Below are 19650 nucleotides of genomic sequence, written 5' to 3'. Positions count from 1 at the left end.
TGGAGCCTATTACACAGAGTGAAGACATATTTATTAAAATAAATAAAATTTCATTTTACAGTCATACTAGGTATTATATTTTAAGACTACTTAAAAGTGAAAATGATAAAATATAGTACTGTAAAATAAAATGTAATACATTTGAAACCTTAAAAAATAGCCAAATAACTACCATTTTGCTTTTTTACACCTATATTTCCTGAAACACTGTATAATAGCCACAAGAAAAGTGAAAATATGTAAAACTTATAATTTATATGAAACAAGGAGAACAATGGTTAAATAAATATGTTCAAGTAAGTAAATAAAATTTTTTTTTTGGCCACACCACAACGCATGTGGGATCTTAATTCCTATACCAGAGATTGAACCTGCACTCCCTGTAATGGAAGTGCAGAGTCTTAATCACTGGATTTTGACCAATAAAAGTTTTAAATTAACATACCTAATTGAGATTGAAAAGTTGTATTAAGTTTCTTCTGTGCCAGTTCAGCTTTCAATGTGCGTAAATCTGAAATTGCTTGTTTTCTCATCTATAAAAAAGAATTGTCTTTCAAAAATGAACTTCCATCTTTTCTAAAATTATATAATTGTCATATAAATAAGGGTTTTCGAAATAGCTTTCATGTCTTCTCTCATTTGCCTTCAGTCCCATTGCTTGCACTGGATTACTATGGTAAATGTATCATTCATAAGTCCCTTTGAGTAAGCATGCTTATCTACTGCTAGTTATGCTACCAAATAATTTCACTTATTAGTATATAAGCATGATAAAAAATAAATGGTTCTAAAAAACTAGAGTGAGAAAGAATTTTATCTTTCATGTATTTCAGTATCTTCTCAATGTGTAAAGAAAATGGTAAAAGCAAAAAACCTCTGACTCCTAAAGAAATTACAAAAAAACTTAATTTCCTGACCTTAGAAACCAAGCAAGCACTTAAGAAATATAATAGTGTGGTAAGCACTCTTTTAAGTGCATTAACCCCTTAGATTCTTCCAGAAATTTAATTGAAGCAGATACTGTTATTCCTCCTCATTTTACAGCTAAGAAAACTGAAATGCCTAGAAGTTAAGTAAATTGCTAAGGTATAAAACCAGAAAGTGGCACAGCCAGAATTCAAACTTAGACCATCTGCTACCAGAACTTGCCATTCTGAGTATTGTCTGTGGACCAGCAGCATCAGCATCACCTGGGAGTCTGTTAGTGCTGAAGATTTTCAGGCTTCCCCCAGAGATCTATTGAATCAGATCCTGCTAGTTTTAACAGGATCTCCAGGTGATATAACATTGAACTTTGAGAAGCAGATTGTGTTATATTATTTGAAGATGATTGCAACAGTCAAAATAGGTTTTCTGCTCCTTAGATCTGTATCTTATGTGTAGATACATAAATTCTTATAATGTATCTTATAATGTCTTCTATGTGACAGTTAGGTCCTATGGTTAATGTAGGATTTTTTTCACCTGCAGCCTGTAAGCTGAAAACATGGTTCTCTTTTTTATATGTCTTTCCTGTTTTTTCACTATAATTCTAATTTGGGTTCAAACCATTTATATGTAATATTTATAAGGCTAAAATATACAAAAAATGGTAAGAACTAATGTGTATGCTTTCCAGAAGAAAAGGGCATGAGGAAGTTGTAATTGAAGGCCTTGGTGGGTCTTCTACCCATTCAACTATCCTTAAGTGGACAAGTTTTACGCTTGATTTCTCTCCTTTTTCTGAATACACAGGAGTTTTCATTCACTGAATGTACTATTTTTTTTTTTGAGTGTATACTGTATAAAAATGTCAAATAACTCGTTTTTTTTTTTGTTATTTAAAATTGTCCTTTACCTTTTTCCTTTCCTGTAGTTTTAAGCTTCTCAGTGCTAAGCCAGAGTTTAGTCTGGAGAATGCTGCTAGTGAAAAGAATCTAGAACAGTGCTGTCCAGTAGAGTAGCCACTTGCCACATGTAACTATTTAACCTGAAAGTAACTAAAATTAAATCTAAAATTCAATTCCTCAGTCACACAACAATCTATATATCAAGTGTTCAACATCCTTATGTGGCTAGTGGCTACCTTATCAGACAGTGCAGGTCTTAAACATTTCCACCACCACAGAAAGTTGTATTGGACAGTGCTAATTCTCGACAGGGGTCATTATTCTCTGTCATAAAGCTATTTCTGATAAAGAGAGCACTCATATAACATTGTATATATATGTGTGTGTGTATATATATATATATATATATATATATGAAAACAACCAGAGTAAATGAGATAATTACCCGAGAGGAGAAAATATTAAAATTAAATGGGAGCTCAGAGAGTTCAGTGGTTTGTCCGACTTAGGTATGAATGATGCTAATGTATGAAAATTACTTCTTTAAAAATATTTTATGGAAACTCTGTACTGATTCATGGGCTTCCCTGATGGCTCAAGAGGTAAAGAATCTGCCTGCAATGTCTCCTGGTTCTGACAGGAGACATGGGTCTGATCCCTGGGTCATGAAGATCTGCTGGAGAAGGAAATGGCAACCCACTCCAGTATCCTTGCCTGGAAAATCCCATGGACAGAGGAGCATGGCGAGCTACAGTCCATGGGATCACAAAGAGTCGGACAGGACTGAGCATATGATGAATGGATGGGATACTGATTCACAAGGTTCTTTTACTTTATTTCTTAGTGAAATTTTACTAAGTTTTGCTTTGGCCTTGTTAGGAATCTTTTCACAGGATTTCATTATTATTCTTGTACTTTTTTCACTCATGCTTTTTTGTTAAGGTAACAATTTTAAGACAGTCTTTACTGCCTTTACACTATTAACAAGCAAAGTTAAAACACCAAAGTAGTTTATTTCAAGATAAATGTTATAATCTTATTAGGGGAAATTCAAAGTACCTTAATTTCTATTATGAGTTTCATTTTGTCAGTATCCAGTTTTCTCTTAAGTTGATCAATAGCATGTTGTACTTCAGTGATCTGGATGATAAGGTAATTCTGTATGGGACATATAAAGATGTCTTTGTTTAGTATAACATCTGCCTTTTAAATTTTTAATTCTTTGTCAATATAAACAACAAAAAGATCAAATATCAAAAGAGCATATCATGAAAATAACCTATTCCATAAAATAAGCTTGTTGCTTTGCAGTAAATTATTGAGTTGTTTAAATTATTGAGTTGTTAATTTCTTATGCTTTAGGGACCACTTTCCTTTATGTTCTACTACCATTTTAATGTATTATAAAAATAAATAGGTATTTGTAAAATTTACCATTAAATTAGCACCATAGAATCCAACAACTATTACTATAAGATTAATATACTAGGTTTAAGATACTTAGCATGACTTCAGAAATTGGCATAATGGTTTATCAGTGGAATCATAATAGAATCACATTAAAATATTTAATAATGAAATATTGTATTTTATAAGAAAATCTGTTAATATGAGAAAACCTATTTTAGTTAAGTAAAGATTACTTAAGTAACCTTTTGGTTACTTTTGTTCAGAAAAGTTTGTGAGTTGCTATTGTTCATTGTTCAGTTGTTAGTTGTGTCTGATTCTTTATGACCCCATGGGCTGTAGCATGCCAGGCTTCCCTGTCCTTCACCATCTCCTGGAGCTTGCTCAAACTCATGTCCGTTAAGTCGGTGATGCCATTCAACCATCTAGTCCTTGTCGTCCCCTTCTCCTGCTGTCAATCTTTCCCAGCATAAGGGTCTTTTCCAATGAGTTGGTTCTTCCCCATCAGGTGGCCAAAGCATTGGAGCTTCAGCTTCATCATCGGTCCTACCAATGAATATTCAGGATTGATTTCCTTTAGGATGGACTGGTTTGATCTCCTTTCAGTCCAAGGGACTCTCAAGAATCTTCACCAACATGACAGTTCAGAAACATCAATTCTTCAGCGCTCAGCCTTCTCCATGGTCCAACTCTCACATCCATACATGACTACTGGAAAAACCATGAGATGGTTTAGTCACTAAGTCATGTCCAAATCTTGCAACCCCATGGAATGTCGCCTGCCAGGCTCCTCTGTCCATGGGATTCTCCAGGCAAGAATACTGGAGTGAGTTGCCATTTCCTTCCCCAGGGGATCTTCCTGACACAGGAATCAAACCCAGGTCTCCTGGGTTGTAGGTAGATTCTTTGCCAACTGAGCTACGAGAGGAAAACCGTATCTCTGATTATACAGGCCTTTGTTGGCAAAGTAATGTCTCTGCTTTTAAATATGCTCTATACGTTTGTCATAGCTTTTCTTCCAAGGAGTACATGTTTTTTAATTTCATGGCTGCAGTCACAGTCTGCAGTGATTTTGGAGCCCAAGAAAATAAAGGCTGTCACTGTTTCCATTGTTTCCCCATCTATTTGCCATGAAGTGATGGGACTAGATGCCATGAACTTAGTTTTCTGAATGTTGAGTTTTAAGCCAGCGTTTTCACTCTCCTTTTTCACCTTTATCAAAAGGCTCTTTAGTTCCTCTTTGCTTTCTGCCATAAGGGAGGTATCATCTGCATATCTGAGGTTATTGATATTTCTCCCAGCAATCTTGATTCCAGCTTGTGCTTCATCCAGCCTGGCATTTTGCATGTCATCTGCATATAAGTTAAATAAGCGGGGTGACCATATACGGCCTTGACGTACCCCTTTCCCAATTTGGAACCAGTGCTTTGGTTCTAACTTGCTTCTTGACCTGCATACAGATTTCTCAGGAGGCAGGTAAGGTGGTCTGGTATTCCCTTCTCTTTAAGAAATTTCCACTTTGTTGTGATCCACAGTCAAAGGCTTTGCCATAGTCAATAAAGCAGAAGTAGATGTTTTTCTGGAACTTTCTTGCTTTTTCTCTGATCCAGTGGGTGTTGGCAATTTGATCTCTGGTTCCTCTGCCTTTTCTAAATCCAGCTTGAACTAGATTTTCAAACTGGATTTTCTGGAAATTCTCAGTTCACATACTGTTGAAGCCTAGCTTGGAGAATTTTGACCATTACTTTGCTAGTGTGTGAGATGAGTGCAATTGTACAGTAGTTTGAGCATTCTTTGGCATTGCCTTTTTTTGGGATTGGAATGAAAACTGACCTTTTCCAGTCCTGTGGTCACTGCTGAGTTTTCCAAATTTGCTGGCATATTGAGTGCAGCACTTGTACAGCATCATCTTTTAGGATTTGAAGTAGCTCAGCTGGAATTCCATCACCTCCTCCACTAGCTTTGTTTGTAGTGATGCTTCTTAAGGCCCACTTGACTTCTCACTCCAGGATGTCTGCCTCTAGGTGAATGATCACACCATCATGATTATCTTGGTCATTAAGATCTTTTTTGTATAGTTCTTCTGTGTATTCTTGCCACCTCTTCTTAATATATTCTGCTTCTGTTGGGTCCATACTATTTCTGTCCTTTAATGTACCCATCTTTGCATGAATTGTTCCCTTGGTATCTCTAATTTTCTTGAAGAGATCCCTAGTCTTTCCCATTCTATTGTTTTCCTCTTGTTTCTTTGCACTGATCACTGAGGAAGGCTTTCTTATCTCTCCTTGCTATTCTTTGTGAGGTGTAACTGTCTGGAAAGAAAGAATTTAAGCTGCTTTCATGAAAAGGACATTATCATATATTCAACTTGAGAAAACAGTAAGATAAAAAGTTTCAGTGATGCTTAAAAAACGTATCAGCTAATATGGAGAAAACTTTATTTAAAACTATTTGGATTTTATATTAAATTGACCTAAAATGGTAAACTTTTACTCATAGAAACAGAGTAGATTGGTGGTTGGTGGAAGCAGGAGGTGCAGGTTGGGAGAAATGGGTAACAGTGGTCAAAAGTTACAAACTTGTAGATATAAGATCTACAAGTTCTAGGGATGTAATATACAGCACAGGGGCTTTCCTGGAGGCTCAGACAGTAGAGAATCTGCCTGAAATGCAGGAGACCTGGGTTCGATCCCTGGGTGGGAAGACCCCCAGGAGAAGGGAATGGCCATCCACTCCAGTATTCTTGCCTAGAGAATCCCCACGGACAGAGGAGCCTGGCAGGTTACAGTCCATAGGGTTGCAGAGAGTCAGGCATGACTGAAGTGACTTAGCAGGCACACTCAACAGAATGTGAACATATTTAATAGTACCTTAGAGTCTGTGATGTTTGCAAGATTCTTTGGTCTCATCTTGATCTCCCTGGCTTTAAGTTGCATGAGCAATTTTTTATAGTGAAGTTCCACATCTTCTCGAAGTTTTGTTAAAACTTCCTCCAATGATGCTGTAACTTTCTTTGTTTCAGAGCACTTTTTTTTCCAACCACCACAGGCTTAAAAAAAAAAAAAGAACCAACAACAACAAAAAAACGCAAATGCTATAGTTTGATTAAACTTTTCAATCTGGAAAGGACCCTGGAGTTAATTCAAGTCATTCCTCTCTCATATGCTGAGGAAATTAGAGTTAAGAGAAAAATGTTTATTGAATTAAAAGGCCTACATATATAGTAAAATACTCTTAAATCCAGGGACCAAAATCAAGTTCTTCATGCTTGTACTTTTTTAGAAAATCTTTCTTCAAAATACTACCTGTAACAAAATATGTATACTTTTATTTTGATTACTTTTATCCATAATCTGATTTGAATTCAGTATTTATATAATTAAAAATATAAAACAAAAAGGCAAAATATATATTTTCAGATTTTCCTTATTTTTCAGCCCGAAAATGACTTGTTTTGTGAAATCAGTTGATTCTAATTCATCATTTATCAAAATTATTCCCAATATATTCCCAAACTGCTGTGGGGCAGAATTTCTTTTCTTTTTTTTTTTTTTTGCTATTCTTTTTTTAATTTTTTTTAAAATTTTATTTTATTTTTAAACTTTACAAAATTGTATTAGTTTTGCCAAATATCAAAATGAATCCACCACAGGTATACAAGTGTTCCCCATCCTGAACCCTCCTCCCTCGTCCCTCCCCATACCATCCCTCTGGGTCGTCCCAGTGCACTAGCCCCAAGCATCCAGTATCGTGCATCGAACCTGGACTGGCAACCCGTTTCATACATGATATTATATATGTTTCAATGCCATTCTACCAAATCTTCCCACCCTCTCCCTCTCCCACAGAGTCCATAAGACTGTTCTATACATCAGTGTCTCTTTTGCTGTCTCATACGCAGGGTTATTGTTACCATCTTTCTAAACTCCATATGTATGCGTTAGTATACTGTATTGGTGTTTTTCTTTCTGGCTTACTTCACTCTGTATAATAGGCTCCAGTTTCATCCACCTCATTAGAACTGATTCAAATGTATTCTTTTTAATGGCTAATACTCCATTGTGTATATGTACCACAGCTTTCTTATCCATTCATCTGATGATGGACATCTAGGTTGCTTCCATGTCCTGGCTATTATAAACAGTGCTGCGATGAACACTGGGGTACATGTGTCTCTTTCCCTTCTGGTTTCCTCAGTGTGTATGCCCAGCAGTGGGATTGCTGGATCATAAGGCAGTTCTATTTCCAGTTTTTTAAGGAATCTCCACACTGTTCTCCATAGTGGCTGTACTAGTTTGCATTCCCACCAACAGTGTAAGAAGTTTCCCTTTTCTCCACACCCTCTCCAGCATTTATTACTTGTAGACTTTTGGATCGCTGCATTCTGACTGGCGTGAAATGGTACCTCATAGTGGTTTTGATTTGCATTTCTCTGATAATGAGTGATGTTGAGCATCTTTTCATGTGTTTGTTAGCCATCTGTATGCCTTCTTTGGAGAAATGTCTATTTAGTTCTTTGGCCCATTTTTTGATTGGGTCATTTATTTTTCTGGAGTTGAGCTGTAGGAGTTGCTTGTATATTTTTGAGATTAGTTGTTTGTCAGTTGCTTCATTTGCTATTATTTTCTCCCATTCTGAAGGCTGTCTTTTCACCTTGCTAATAGTTTCCTTTGATGTGCTGAAGCTTTTAAGTTTAATTAAGTCCCATTTGTTTATTTTTGCTTTTATTTCCAATATTCTTGGAGGTGGGTCATAGAGGATCCTTCTGTGATGTATGTCAGAGAGTTTTTTGCCTATGTAGGGCAGAATTTCTTAAACATGACTTCTGGTTGAGAAAATTAGAAATTAAACTCTGTCAGTTTAAGGAATCGCTTTGACACTAATGAGATTCAAAATATAAACTTAATTGGAACACAAACTGCATGCTAGTATACCAGAATATGTTTATATTTCCTTTTTTAAGATTATCATGAAAACACCTTAAAATTCTATATTATAAGGTGATTTAATTAAAAATAAAAAACTACATGGAACTTTAACTCAAGATTTTAACAATTTATCTCAGCCCTATATCTAACCCCACAGCAAGTTCTACTGGTACCACTCCCAAAATCCTTTGTGCATCTCCCACATTCTCCCCTCTTCAGTGCTGCATTCCTAGGCAATCCGCTATCATCTTTTGAAAGATGTATTATCTCTCTAATGGCCTCTCTGCTTCCATTCTTGCCCCTCTACAGGCTATTCCATCTTTCTAAAACATCTTTGCTGCTGCTGCTGCTAAGTCGCTTCAGTCGTGTCCGACTCTGTGCGACCCCATAGACGGCAGCCCAGCAGGCTTTTCTGTCCCTGGGATTCTCCAGGCAAGAACACTGGAGTGGGTTGCCATTTCCTTCTCCAATGCATGAAAGTGAAAAGTGAAAGTAAAGTCGCTCAGTCATGCCCGACTCTTAGCGACCCCATGGTCTGCAGCCTTCCAGGCTCCTCCTTCTGTGGGATTTTCCAGGCAAGAGCACTGGAGTAGGTTGCCATTGCCTTCTCTGAAAACATCTTTAAAATACTTTAAATCACCTAAATCCAAAGGTTAAAAATCCTCTGATGTCTTCCCATATTACTTGTAACAAAATCCAACTTCTGGAACTGGCCTATCTGTTCCTTGCTGACCTTTTGATTTTCTCCCTCTACATTCTTTCTTACTGATCACACTTCAGCCACACTGGTCTTGGTTCAGGTCCTTAATTCTGAAAGCTTATTTCTATCTCTATATCTTGACTTTTAGTGTTCCTCCTGTTTGGACTCTTTTCCCCCTATCTTTTTACATGCTTGTTGTTGTTTAGCTGCCAAGTCATGTCCAACTCTTTTTGCCATTCCATGGACCGTAGGCCACCATGCTCCTCTGTCCATGGGATTTCCCGGGCAAGAATACTGGAGGGGGTTGGGTTGCCATTTTCTTCTCCAGGAGATCTTCCCAACCCAAGAATCGAACCTGTGTCTCCTGCATTGGCAGGTGGATTCTTTACCACTGAGCCATCAGGGAAGCTCCTTCACATGTTTATCATTTTATTAATCAAACCTTAATGATATCTCCTCAAAGAAGCCTTCCTTGAAAAGTCTAGCTAAACCATCTCTCCTGCTCCACCACTCTTTACTTTACTCTTTTAATTTACTTTTTAGCTCTCATCAGTAGCTGATGAGACCACCAGCTATTTGTTTATTGTCTGTATCCTCCAATTAGAGGCAACCCCTTGAGGGCAGGGTCATGTTTGTCTTGTTTACTGCTGTAACCTCAGTATTTAAAACAATGCTGAGAACTGAGGTGCATAGTAGGTTCAATCAAATATTTGATGGCTGATAGATACATTTTATCTTGAAACATTCCTGTTGAAATAGAAAGTAAGTGATAATTCTCATTTTATAAATAGAGTGAGGCCCAAAGAGGAGAAATAACTTGTGTAAGTAAATGATTATTCTGGTATCAGGTCCTGGTCCTATGATTTCTAATTCATTGCTCAAATCTGTCTGATAAAATTGCTCTTTTTTCACTATAACATGGCCAAATCATTGCCACCTCTTCCGGGGTAACACTTTAATATTATGAGGTAAAACATTCAGAAGTACCTCCTGACATTGTCTGTAACCTTCAGTCAGATCTAGTACTAGAGCAATAATTTTTCTGTAAACTGAGAGATTCAAGGGATTAGATCTGATACACAAAGCACCTGAAGAACTATCACTGTACAGGAGGCAGTGATTAAAACCATTCCCAAGAAAAAGAAAGGCAAAATGGTTGTCTGAGGAGGTCTTAGAAATAGCTAAGAAGAGAAGGGAAAGGCAAAGGAGAAAAGGAACGATATATCCATCTGAATGCAGAGTTCCAAAGAATAGCAAGGAGAGATAAGAAAGCCTTCCTAAGTTGATCAGTGCAAAGAAATAGAAGAAAACAATAGAATGGGAAAGACTAGAGATCTCTTCAAGAAAATTAGAGACACCAAGGGAACATTTCATGCAAAGATGGGCACAATAAGGGACAGAAACAATATGGACCTAATGGAAGCAGAAGATATTAAGAAGAGGTGGCAAGAATACACAGAAGAACTATACAAAAAAGATCTTAATGACCCAGATAACCATGATGGTGTGATCACTCACTGAGAGCCATATCCCAAATTCCTGTTGGCTACTTATTTTACATATGGTAATATAAGTTTCCATGTTACTCTTTCCATACATCTCACCCTCTTCTCCCCTCTCCGCATGTCCATAAGTCTATTCTCTATGTCTGTTTCTCCATTGCTGCCCTGTAAATAAATTCTTCAGAACCTTTTTTGTAGATTCCATATGTGTGCATTAGAATATAATATTTATCTTTCTCTTTCTAACACATTTCACTCTGTATAATAGGTGCTAGGTTCATCTACCTCGTCAGAACTGACTCAAATGTGTTCCTTTTTATGGCCGAGTAATATTCCATTGTGTATATTACCACAACTTCTTTATCCATTCATCTGTTGATGGGCATCAAGGTTGCTTCAGTGTTCTAGCTATTGTAAATAGTGCTGCAGTGAACAATGGGATACATGTGTCTTTTTCAACCCGAATTTCCTCAGGGCATATGCCTAGGAGTGGGATTGCTAGGTCATATGGTGGTTTTATTCCTAGTTTTTAAAGGAATCTCCATACCATCTTCCACAGTGGCTGTATCGATCTATATTCCCACCAACAGTGCAAGAGCATTAAAAATTCAATTATTTTTAAAAGCTGACATTTATTAATTTTAACAGTCATGTATTAAATAAGTGTTTATTAAGTGCCTACTGAGCTTAGTCACTGTTCTAGGGGCTGGGGAGATAGTAATAAGCCAACATAATCTTGTCCCTGCCCTCAAAGTGTTTATGGTCCAGTGGAGGTATGATGATCAAGTTAAGCAGTAGTGATACATCCAGATAACTGCTATGATAAAGGAATTACAGATTCTATGCATGGGAGTACAGATGAAAAACACCTAAATCAAATGGAAGAGATCAAGAAAGGCTTCCAGGAAAAGTGGTAGATGTACTGGAATCTGAGCTTCCCTGGTGGCTCAGTCAGTAAAGAATTTGCCATTTGATCCTTGGGTCAGGAAGATCCCCTGGAGAAGGAAATGGCAATCCACTCCAGTATTCTTGCTGGAACAATCCCATGGACAGTGGAGCCTGCCAGGCTACAGTTTATGAGAACACAAGAGTCAGACATAACTTAGCGGCTAAACCACCACCCACCATACTAGAATCTGAAGTGTGCCTCCTCTTGGCTCCATGCCTTCAGTCTTTTCCCTCTGCCATCTAAATCTTATCTTCTCCTTCTACTCCTTTCTTCAGAGTTCCTGGTTATTTCCTACTAATCATTCAATCTCAGCTTAGATATCACTCTTGAAGCCTTCTTTGAGTCCCTTAGTCTCCCCTAGATGCTCAATTTTTTTGGTATGTGTGTCTGTTTGCTTTGCTAAATTGAATGAATGGGTGAATGAATGAGAGAAATGAGGTAAGAAAAATAGTTTCCTTGCAATAATTAGAAACAGATTTGTTAGAACTTATAGAAATGAAAAAAAATGAGAAAGGGTGGAGGAAGCATAGGATAATGATTTGAGAGATGTTAAATAATTCAAGAGGCTTACATTTTGGGTTGTATTAGAAGATAGAAAGGGTAAAAGGTATATATGGAATTAACTGCCTTTCAGTTCAGTTCAGTCACTCAGTCATGTCCGAATGTTTGCCACCCCATGGACTGCAGCATGCCAAGCTTCCCTGTCCATCACTGACTCCTGGAGCTTGTTCAAACTCATGTCCATCGAATCAGTGATGCCATCCAACTATCTCATCCTCTGTTGTCCCCTTCTCCTCTTGCCTTCAATCTTTCCCAGCATCAGGGTCTTTTCCAATGAGTCAGTTCTTCCCATCAGGTGGCCAAAGTATTGGAGCTTCAGCTTTAGCATCAATCCTTCCAATGAATTTTCAGGATTGACTTCCTTTAGCATTGACTGGTTTGATCTCCTTGCAGTCCAAGGGACTCTCAAGAATCTTCTCCAACACCATAGTTCAAAAACATCGATTCTTCGGTACTCAGCTTTCTTTACAGTCCAACTCTCACATCCATACATGACTACTGAAAAAACCATAGCTTTGCCTAGATGGACTTTTGTTGACAAAGTAATGTCTCTGCTTTTTAATATGCTGTCTAGGTTGGACATAGGTTTTCTTTCAAGGAGCAAATGTCTTTTAATTTCATGGTCGCAGTCATCATCTGCAGTGATTTTGGAGCCCCCCAAAATAGTCTGTCACTGTTTCCATTGTTTCCCCATCTATTTGCCATGAAGTGATGGGACTGGATGCCATGATCTTAGTTTTCCGAATGTTGAGTTTTAAGCCAGTTTTTTCACTCTCCTCTTTCACTTTCATCAAGAGGCTATTTATCCCTCTTTGCTTTCTGCCATAAGGGTGGTATCATCTGCATATATAATATTATTGATATTTCTCCCTGTAATCTTGATTCCAGCTTGTGCTTCATCCAGCCCGGCATTTTGCATGATATACTCTGCGTGTAAGTTAAATTAGCAGGGTGTCAATATACAGCCTTGACTTACTCTTTGCCCAATCTGGAACCAGTCCATTGTTCCATGTCAGTTCTAACTGTTGCTTCTTGACCTGCACACAGATTTCTCAGGAGGCAGGTCAGGTGGTATTCCCATCTCTTTAAGAATTTTCCACAGTTTGTTGTGATCCACACAGTCAAAGGCTTTGCCACAGTCAATGAAGCAGAAGTACATGTTTTTCTGGAACTCTCTTGCCTTTTCTATGATCTAATGGATGTTGGCAATTTGATCTCTGGTTTCTCTGCCTTTTCTAAATCCAGCTTGAACATCTGGAGTTCTTGGTTCACATACTGTTGAAGTTTAGCTTGGAGAATTTTCAGCATTACTTTGCTAGTGTGTGAGATGCGTGCAAATGTAAGGTAGTTTGAGCATTCTTTGGCATTTCCTTTCTTAGGGATTGGAATGAAAACTGACCTTTTCCAGTTCTGTGGCCACTGCTGAGTTTTCCAAATGTGCTGGCATATTGAATGCAGCACTTTCACAGCCTCATCTTTTAGGATTTGAAATAGCTCAGCTGGAATTCCATCACCTCCTCCACTAGCTTTGTTTGGAGTGATACTTTTTAAGGTCCACTTGACTTTGGACTCCTGGATGGGCTCAGGAAACTCAAGTAGGGGCTCTCAACCTATGGGGCAGGGAGATGGGAGGGAGGTTCAAAAGGGAGGTGATATATGTACACCTATGGCTGATTCATGTTGAGATCTGACAGAAAACAATGAAGTTCGGTAAAGCAGTTACCCTTCAATAAAAAAATAAATTAAAATAAAAAATAATTGAATTTTAATAAAAAGCATGTTGCATTTAGTGTATAAAATAGTCAAACAATGATTTCATCTTTCCTATAGTGAATCTATATCAATAGTGTACTATTTAGACTATAACAGTATAACAGTAAATATCATTTTGTGATTTATTCTGTAAAATAAATCACAGGCACAGAATTTACAGGGATAAATTCTGTAAACCTTGAGTTTCCTTTATAGTGATAAAAGATGTAATAAATTTTACCATGATAGCGCTTTAATTTGCCTTGTTCCAATAGCCTTTCAGCTTTTTTCATTAGTTCTTTTCTAATTCTTTCCAGATATCTTCTTTCTTCCTCTATTTGTTTCATTTGTTCAATAATCTTGTCCCCTAATAGATTATAAGCCATACTCATAAATACCTAAAAGCTAAAAGATGGGTCAAGTCCTAAAATATAGAATATAAAACTAAAAAATGCTTAAAACAGCAAGTATAAATTTTACCCCAAACTCTGTTTTTCTACCTGTAGTACAGTGATTTGCCACTGTGGAAAACACTAAGGAGTCATTTCAGTATTTATAGGAGATTTATATATATGTAAACAATACAGTATGTTTCTTTTGCATTTATATATATATGTATAGAAACTAGGTAGGCTTCCCTGGTGGCTCAGAGGGTAAAGCGTCTGCCTACAATGCAGGAGACCTGGATTCGATCTCTGGGTCGGGAAGATCCCCTGGAGAAGGAAATGCAACCCACTCCAGTACTCTTGCCTGAAAAATCCCATGGACGGAGAAGCCTGGTAGGCTACAGTCCATGGGGTTGCAAAGAGTCGGACACGACTGAGCAACTTCACATAGAAACTAGGTAAAGCTGTGTAGTTATATCCCTTGATTTAATTCTTTAAGTAAATTTATCTTGGGTCCAAAGTTATTGTACTTAAATCTTACATAGAAAAATGTATATTTTAGAATATATTTTTTAAAATGTAGAAATAATACTAGTGACACACATATGCAGTAATCAACATAACAATCATATACTTTAAAATAATTTAACTTTTTGTGGTAAAATATACATAATTTACCATTTTAATCATATTCAAATGTACAGTTTAATGGCACTGTGTGCATTCATAATATTTTGCAAGCATCACCACCCCTTCATCTCCAAAACTTTATTTTTCCAAACTAAAACTGTACACATTAAACAATTAACTCCTCATTAACATTATTTAACTTTACCTCATAGAATCATCTGTACTTATAGTATCATCATACTTACTCTCAGTCTGTGATAAAGGTATATCAGTTATTCCTGGAGAAAGAGCAGGTTGACAAGGAAGTGAAGGAAAATCAATAAGATCTGGTAGGGGGATGTACTCTGTTTTACCTAGCTGTAAGCAAACATGAAAATCAGTAAGATCTGGTAGGGCTACACATTATTTTTCACCTATTTGTAAGCATCTGATAATGCCAACAGTAATGCAGTTTTTTACTTATAAGGTGATGAACTCCAAAATCTACCTTTGTAACTATAGACCCTCTCTAGTGCTCTATTTTCTCCATTCCTCTATTACTTGGATGTTATATCACAGGTGCTTCAAACTAAAAATTTACAAAGAAGAAAAATAAAAGAATCCATATTCCTTTCTAAGCATGATTTCCTTCCAAGATTTCTTTTATTTGTTATGACAAATAAATTATTTGTTATGACAACTTTTAAATGTTTCTCAGATGGCTATTGAATTTTTTTTTCTTGAGCCAATTTTGATCACTTATATTTGCTTAGAAAATTGGACATCCTAGCACATTTTCAAATTTTAGCATACATTATATTCTCATATATTTTATCACCTCTGTATTTGTGTTACATTGCCTTCATCTCACCTAATTTTTGTGTCTCTACCCTTTTTTGATAAACTACCTCAAGCCTTACTGATGTTGATGTTTCTGCCACTACCACTTTATAGATCTTGAACTCTTTTCAATTCTACTAGGCTGTTTACTTCTGTAACTTATTAGTTTCTACTTTTATCTTCATTAAGAAACCCTTATCCCTACTTTGTTTTATTATTTTTTCTAGTTTATTGCATTTTATTTTGTTAACTTATAAGGTCAGATTCCCACAGGATAATGGCAACCACCTAAATTAGAATCTCTCCACACATGCTCTCAACTACTATAAAAAGAAAGCAAATATAATCACCCATAACTTATGTCTGCAGTGTAAGTAGGACACAGAATCCTCTAATTTACATATACTTTAATTTACATGTAAGTGGAGAAATAAACACTCTAGGCCAGCTGTGTGTGCTTAGGAGCTCACATCTAAGCAGAGTCAGATGGGGACTATGCATTAGAGAGACAATACACAGATAACACAGTGAACATTAACCACAATTCAGTCTTAAAGGAAAGGGTCCTACATGTGGTGAAGAAATATTGAGAGATAGGGTATGAACTGGTAAATCAGAGCTCTTTCTATGAGGAATCTAAAAGAAAGGGGCTTTTAAAATGTAGAGGACCAGAGGTGGTAATTATGGGAAAACATAGTTACTAGGTGAGAGGAAAATGCTTCAGAAGCAAGAGATGTTCTGTTAAGCAAGGTAGTAAGAGAAAGAAAGGTGGTCAAGTTAGTTAAGAGCTCTGCTGAATTAAATCAGTAAGAAAGTATACAAAGAAAAAAGACCATTTCCCCCAAATGTCCCATTTATTTAAAAATAAACAACTGCATTTTATTATAACAACAGAAGAGGGCACTCCTAATCTACAAGCTAAACTAAACCACCAGAACACTACTCCCTGTTCCTCTGTAAGAACACCTACTACTGATTCAGAAAAATCCAACACAAGTAAGCAAAGACAACATCTACAAAATAATGTAACATTCATGCTAAGTTACTTTTTGAAAACCCTCAAAATTGAGAACTAAAACAAAACAAAACCAGCAGCCAAGAGGCAGAAAAAATTAACAATATCCCAACATAGATTGTATTAAATGAATTCAAAGCATTTTAGGTATTAATGAACACCATAAATCACAAATTTAGACATTCAGAATAAAAATGGAAAAACAAAAACCCAGGAAGATGTAAAATGGAAATTGACCAAATTGAAGCAAGAAATTAAAGAAGAAAACAAACTGTCTCAGAAATGAATAACAGATATCCGAACAGGAACAGATACGACCAAAAAAAATAGAGTAAGCATAATAGAGAACAGAAATAAAAGGAGCAAAGAAAATTAAGCATAAAGAAATGGTAAACTTGACCTAGAAGAAATAAAAAGGAGTTAATCAATAATGAATAATGCAATAACTGAGATCAAAAACACTCTGGAGGGAAACAACAGTATAATAACTGAGGCAGAAGATAGGATGAGTGAGGTGGAAGATAGAATGGTGGAAATCAATGAAGCAGAGAGGAAAAAAGAAAAAAGAATTAAAATAAATGCTGACAACCTCAGAGACCTCTGGGACAATGTCAAATGCCCCAACATTCGAATCATAGGAGTCCCAGAAGAAGAAGACAAAAAGAAAGGCCATGAGAAAATACCTGAGGAGATAATAGCTGAAAAATTCCCTAAAATGGGGAAAGAAATAGCCACCCAAGTCTAAGAAACCCAGAGAGTCCCAAACAGGATAAACCCAAGATGAAACACCCAAGACACATATTAATCAAATTAATGAAGCTCAAACACAAAGAACAGATATTAAAAGCAGCAAGGGAAAAACAACAAATAGCACACAAGGGGATTCCCATAAGGATAACAGCTGATCTTTCAATAGAAACTCTTCAGGCCAGAAAGGACTGGCAGGACATACTTAAAGTGATGAAAGAGAAAAACCTACAATCCAGATTACTGTACCCAGCAAGGATCTCATTCAAATATGAAGGAGAAATCAAAGGCTTTACAGACAAGCAAAAGCTGAGAGAATTCAGCACCACCAAACCAGCTCTTCAACAAATGCTAAAGGATCTTCTCAAGACAGGAAACACAGAAAAGGTGTATAAACTCAAACCTAAAACAACAAAGTAAATGGCACAGGATCATACTTATCAATAATTACCTTAAATGTAAATGGGTTGAAAGCCCCAACCAAAAGACAAAGACTGGCTAAATGGATACAAAAACAAGACCCCTATAGATGCTGTCTACAAGAGACCCACCTCAAAACAAGGGACACATACAGACTGAAAGTGAAGGGCTGGTAAAAAGATGTTTCATGCAAATGCAGACCAAAAGAAAGCAGGAGTAGCAATACTCATATCAGATAAAATAGACTTTGACATAAAGACCATGAAAAGAGACAAAGAAGGATACTACATAATGACCAAAGGGTCAAGCCTTTGATCTAGAAGATATAACAATTATAAATATATATGCATCCAACATAGGAGCACCACAATATGTAAGGCAAATGCTAACAAGCATGAAAGGGGAAATGAACAGTAACACAATAATAGTGGGAGACTTTAATGCCCCACTCACACATATGGATAGATCAGCTAAACAGAAAATTAGCAAGGAAACACAAACTTTAAATAATACAATGGACCAGTTAGACCTAATTGACATCTATAGGACATTTCACCCCAAAACAATGAATTTCACCTTTTTCTCAAGTGCACATGGAACCTTCTCCAGGATAGATCACATCCAGGGCCATAAATCTAGCCTTGGTAAATTCAAAAAAAATGAAATAATTTCAAGCATCTTTTCTGATCATAGTCTGGTAAGATTAGATGTCAACTACAGGGGGGAAAAAACTATTAAAAGTACAAACATATGGAGGCTAAACAACACACTTCTGAATAACCAACAAATCACAAAAGAAATAAAAATATGCATAGAAATGAATGAAAATGAAAACACAACAACCCCAAACCTATGGGACTCAGTAAAGCAGTGCTGAGGGGAAGGTTCATAGCAATACAAGCTTATCTCAAGAAACAAGATAAAAGTCAATTAAATAACCTATTTCTACACCTAAAGCAACTAGAAAAGGAAGAAATGAAGAGCCCCAGGGTTAGTAGGAAAGAAATAATACAAATTAGGGCTGAAATAAATGAAAAAGAAACAAAGGAGACCATAGCAAAAATCAACAAAGCTAAAAGTTGACTCTTTGAGAAGATAAATAAAATAGACAAACCATTAGCCAGACTTATCAAGAAAGAAAGGGAGAAGAATCAAATCAGCAAAATTAGAAATGAAAATGGAGAAATCACAACAGACAACACAGAAATACAAAGGATCATAAGAGACTACTATCAGCAACTATATGATAATAAAATGGACAACTTGGAAGAAATGGACAAATTCTTAGAAAAGTATAACCTTCCAAAACTGAATCAGGAAGAAATAGAAAATCTTAACAGACTCATCACAAGCATGGAAATCGAAACAGTTATCAGAAATCTTCCAGCAAACAAAAGCCAAGGACCAGACGGCTTCACAGCTGAATTCTACCAAAAATTTAAAGAAGAGCTAACACGTATCCAGTACTCTTGCCTGGAAAATCCCATGGACGGAGGAGCCTGGTAGGCTGCAGTCCATTGGGTCGCTAAGAGTTGGACATGACTGAATGACTTCACTTTCACTCTTCACTTTTATGCATTGGAGAAGGAAATGGCAACCCACTCCAGTGTTCTTGCCTGGAGAATCCCAGAGACAGGGGAGCCTGGTGGGCTGCCGTCTATGGGGTCGCACAGAGTCGGACACGATTGAAGCGACTTAGCAGCAGCAACACGTATCCTACTCAAACTCTTCCAGAAAATTGCAGAGGAAGGTAAACTTCCAAACTCATTCTATGAGGCCACCATCACCCTAATACCAAAACCAGACAAAGATGCCCCCTCCCCCCAAAAAAAGAAAACTACAGGCCAATATCACTGATGAACATAGATGCAAAAATCCTAACAAAACTCTAGCAAAAAGGATGCAACAACATATTAAAAAGATCATACATCATGACCAAGTGGGCTTTATCCCAGGGATGCAAGGATTCTTTGATATCTGCAAATCAATCAATGTGATACACCAC

General features: G+C 36.8%; 1 protein-coding gene across 1 annotated transcript in view; it reads right to left on the bottom strand.

Moving 5' to 3' along the window:
* Positions 1-445: 445 nt before the first annotated feature.
* The window catches only part of SPATA1 (spermatogenesis associated 1), a 53622-nt gene continuing 34417 nt past the window's right edge, over positions 446-19650 (bottom strand). The window contains 6 exon segments of the mRNA XM_086394051.1: positions 446-473; positions 475-533; positions 2889-2987; positions 6107-6285; positions 13870-13995; positions 14890-15001. Coding sequence (XP_086250177.1) covers positions 446-473; positions 475-533; positions 2889-2987; positions 6107-6285; positions 13870-13995; positions 14890-15001 — 603 coding nt within the window.

Source organism: Bos grunniens, chromosome 3 (genome assembly GCF_055505025.1).
Source record: "Bos grunniens cultivar Pamir isolate PY7600 chromosome 3, Bosgru_T2T1.0, whole genome shotgun sequence".
In the NCBI taxonomy this organism is placed as follows: Eukaryota; Metazoa; Chordata; class Mammalia; order Artiodactyla; family Bovidae; genus Bos; species Bos grunniens.
This window is presented reverse-complemented; position numbering and strand designations above follow the sequence as displayed.